This window comes from Penaeus chinensis, chromosome 36 (genome assembly GCF_019202785.1).
Source record: "Penaeus chinensis breed Huanghai No. 1 chromosome 36, ASM1920278v2, whole genome shotgun sequence".
In the NCBI taxonomy this organism is placed as follows: domain Eukaryota; kingdom Metazoa; phylum Arthropoda; class Malacostraca; order Decapoda; family Penaeidae; genus Penaeus; species Penaeus chinensis.
The window spans coordinates 2,536,308-2,538,807 of record NC_061854.1 but is presented as its reverse complement, the minus strand read 5'-3'; the positions used below and the strand labels follow the sequence as shown (position 1 = coordinate 2,538,807).

Sequence of the window (2,500 nt, the reverse complement as noted above, 5' to 3'; positions counted from 1 at the left end):
AAACAAAAAAAAAAACAAAAAAGCTTTATAACTTCGACAAAGGGGGGGAACACGGGAAAACCCAAAAACCTTAAAGGGGAACAAAGCGAACGAGGCGAACACGAAACCGAAGCCAAAGCGAGCAAAGCGAATACGAAACCGAAGCCAAAGCGAGCAAAGCGAACGAGGCGAACACGAAACCGAAGCCAAAGCGAGCAAAGCGAACGAGGCGAACGAAGCGACTGGCGCCCAGGAGAGCAGAGGCGCGGAGGAACTCGCGAACACCGAGCTAAGGAGGCAGCGGGCTTTGAAGCAAGCACACAGGGACACCGGCACGAGGCAACGCGTGCAGACTCTCCGTGCAAAAGGAGGGGGAATAGGGAATAGGGAATAGGGAATAGGGAATAGGGAATAGGGAATAGTGGAGGGGAAGGAGGAAGGGGAAGAAGAAAAGGAGACACAAAGGGGAAAGGAGAGGGCGAGAGGAAGCGAAAGGGAAAGGAAGAGGGTGGAGAGTAAGGGGGAAAGGTAGTGGGAGAGGGAAATGAGAGAGAGACCGAGAAACGGAAAAGGGGGGAGTGGGAAAGAGAAAAGGCGAAATTAAAAAAAGGACAGGAGCAGATAAAATGAAAGAGAGTACAAGACAAAGTCAAAGATAAGAGTACGAACAGAAAAAAAAAAAAAAAAAGTGAACTAGAGAGCGAAGCTTAAAAAAAATCTCAGGAAAGAATCAGCGAAACAGAAAAGAACAGACATACGAGAGGAAAATCGGGAAAGGACATGAGGAAAGTTAAAAGAATAAAAAAAAAAAAAAAAAAAAAAAATAGCAAGAATAAACAAAGGAACAAGACAAGACAAAGCTAAATACAGAAATACCACAACGCATCAAAGGGGCATCGGGAGGGACAAAGTCAAGACGAGGCTAGAGGAGAAAACTTCCTTCAACCCTGGACTCACTGCGATCATGAAGAGCTGGGCGATCCTATACTCTTCCACTGTGAGCGGGAGGGGTATCCTGTACTCCTTGACCAGCACCATGACGGCTCCTCTCGCTATCTCATCCTCTGGGGGGGAAGAAAGAGAGGGGTGAGCGGGAGATTAACGTGAATGGTAGTATAAGGTAGAACGTGGTACCCGACATGAATGGCAGGGCATGGTACTATTAGATCCAATTAAAATAATCTATATATTCCTTGGCACGAAGGATAAGATTAGGTACCTTCAGTTCCAATGAAAATGAGTCAGTACTTACCTCGACATAAATGGAAGGACATGGTACTTTTAGAGCCAATTAAAATAATCTATATATTCCTTGGCACGAAGGATAAGATTAGGTACCTTCAGTTCCAATAAAAATGAGTCAGTACTTACCTCGACATAAATGGAAGGACATGGTACTTTTAGAGCCAATTAAAATAATCTAAGCATTCCTCGACATGAGTGATATGACATGGTAATTTTAGACATAATGAAAATAGCATAAATTTTCCCCTAAACGAATATTAGGATATGATACCTTCAGATCTAATCAAAATAATCATTTTTTTCCTCAGCATGAATAGCAGGATGAGATACCTTCGGATCCAATTAAAATAATCTACACAAGTCCTCAGGAAATCCACTCTGTAATGCTTCTCTGACAGTAATTCACAGAGAAGATACATAATCGGGAAAAAGACTTCTAAGGGCGAAGTATAAGGAGGTCACACAAACACATTTCAGTAATTTATGTTCTCGCTGTGTGTGTGTGTGTGTGTGTGTGTGTGTGTGTGTGTGTGTGTGTGTGTGTGTGTGTGTGTGTGTGTGTGTGTGTGTGTGAAAGGAAGGGGGTTAGCGTGTGTGCGTGCGTGTGTAGGGGTGCCAGAGTATATAAGCATGCATGCAGGTAATACGTCTTCTAGTCTATTCCAATATTAACCACTAAGACTGTGCGCAGGCGGGGCAAGCTTTGGCACCTTTGATATATGGTCAAAACATAATATCACAATACATCTCGGTCGCTATAAAAAAAAAAAAAAAAAAAAAAAAAAAAATCTGGTCTTGCTCTATGGACGCGTAGAGGATTTCTTTTCTTGTGGAAACGAATCACAATGCTTTCTACCATAGCTTTCGGGTCTTTGACAACAGCTCAGATCAACTATTTCCTTTTAGAACAGGTTTTGATATTGAAGGATCCCAGCAACATGTATTTCCAAAGTTTATGTCCGCTCAGTGCCTGTTACTAGCTGGCCGCGCTGGTCTATTAAACTGAAGGATTCCAACACGCGATGCCACCTGTGCAAAATCTGTAACATGGGTCTTCTGCGCGTACAGCCCAAGTGTAGCACACAAAACATCCAAAGATTTTTATATTTATATATATATATATATTTTTTTTCTTTGCTTAAAATACATTCACTGTTAATATCATCCACTTACATGAATATGGGCTCACACAAATATTCAAAGGTGGCTCAATGAAATCTTCAGAATTGTTTAAGATAACGAGGTACTTTGAGTGCTCTAACATGTACTACTCTTC

General features: G+C 42.0%; 1 protein-coding gene across 11 annotated transcripts in view; it reads right to left on the bottom strand.

The window, feature by feature from the left end:
- Window positions 1-1,044, bottom strand: part of LOC125044617 (protein retinal degeneration B-like) — a 56,958-nt gene extending 55,914 nt beyond the window's left edge. For 9 of the 11 annotated variants that reach the window (XR_007116502.1, XM_047641376.1, XM_047641371.1 and 6 more), the window contains exon 1: window positions 937-1,044. Coding sequence is in view for 2 of the 11 variants with exons in the window: in XM_047641373.1 (XP_047497329.1) it covers window positions 937-1,017 (81 nt within the window). In the remaining 9 variants the exon portion in view is untranslated. The remainder of the gene's footprint in view (window positions 1-936) is intronic. The other 2 variants (XM_047641373.1, XM_047641381.1) reach the window with 2 other exon arrangements.
- Between the last annotated feature and the right edge of the window lie 1,456 nt (window positions 1,045-2,500).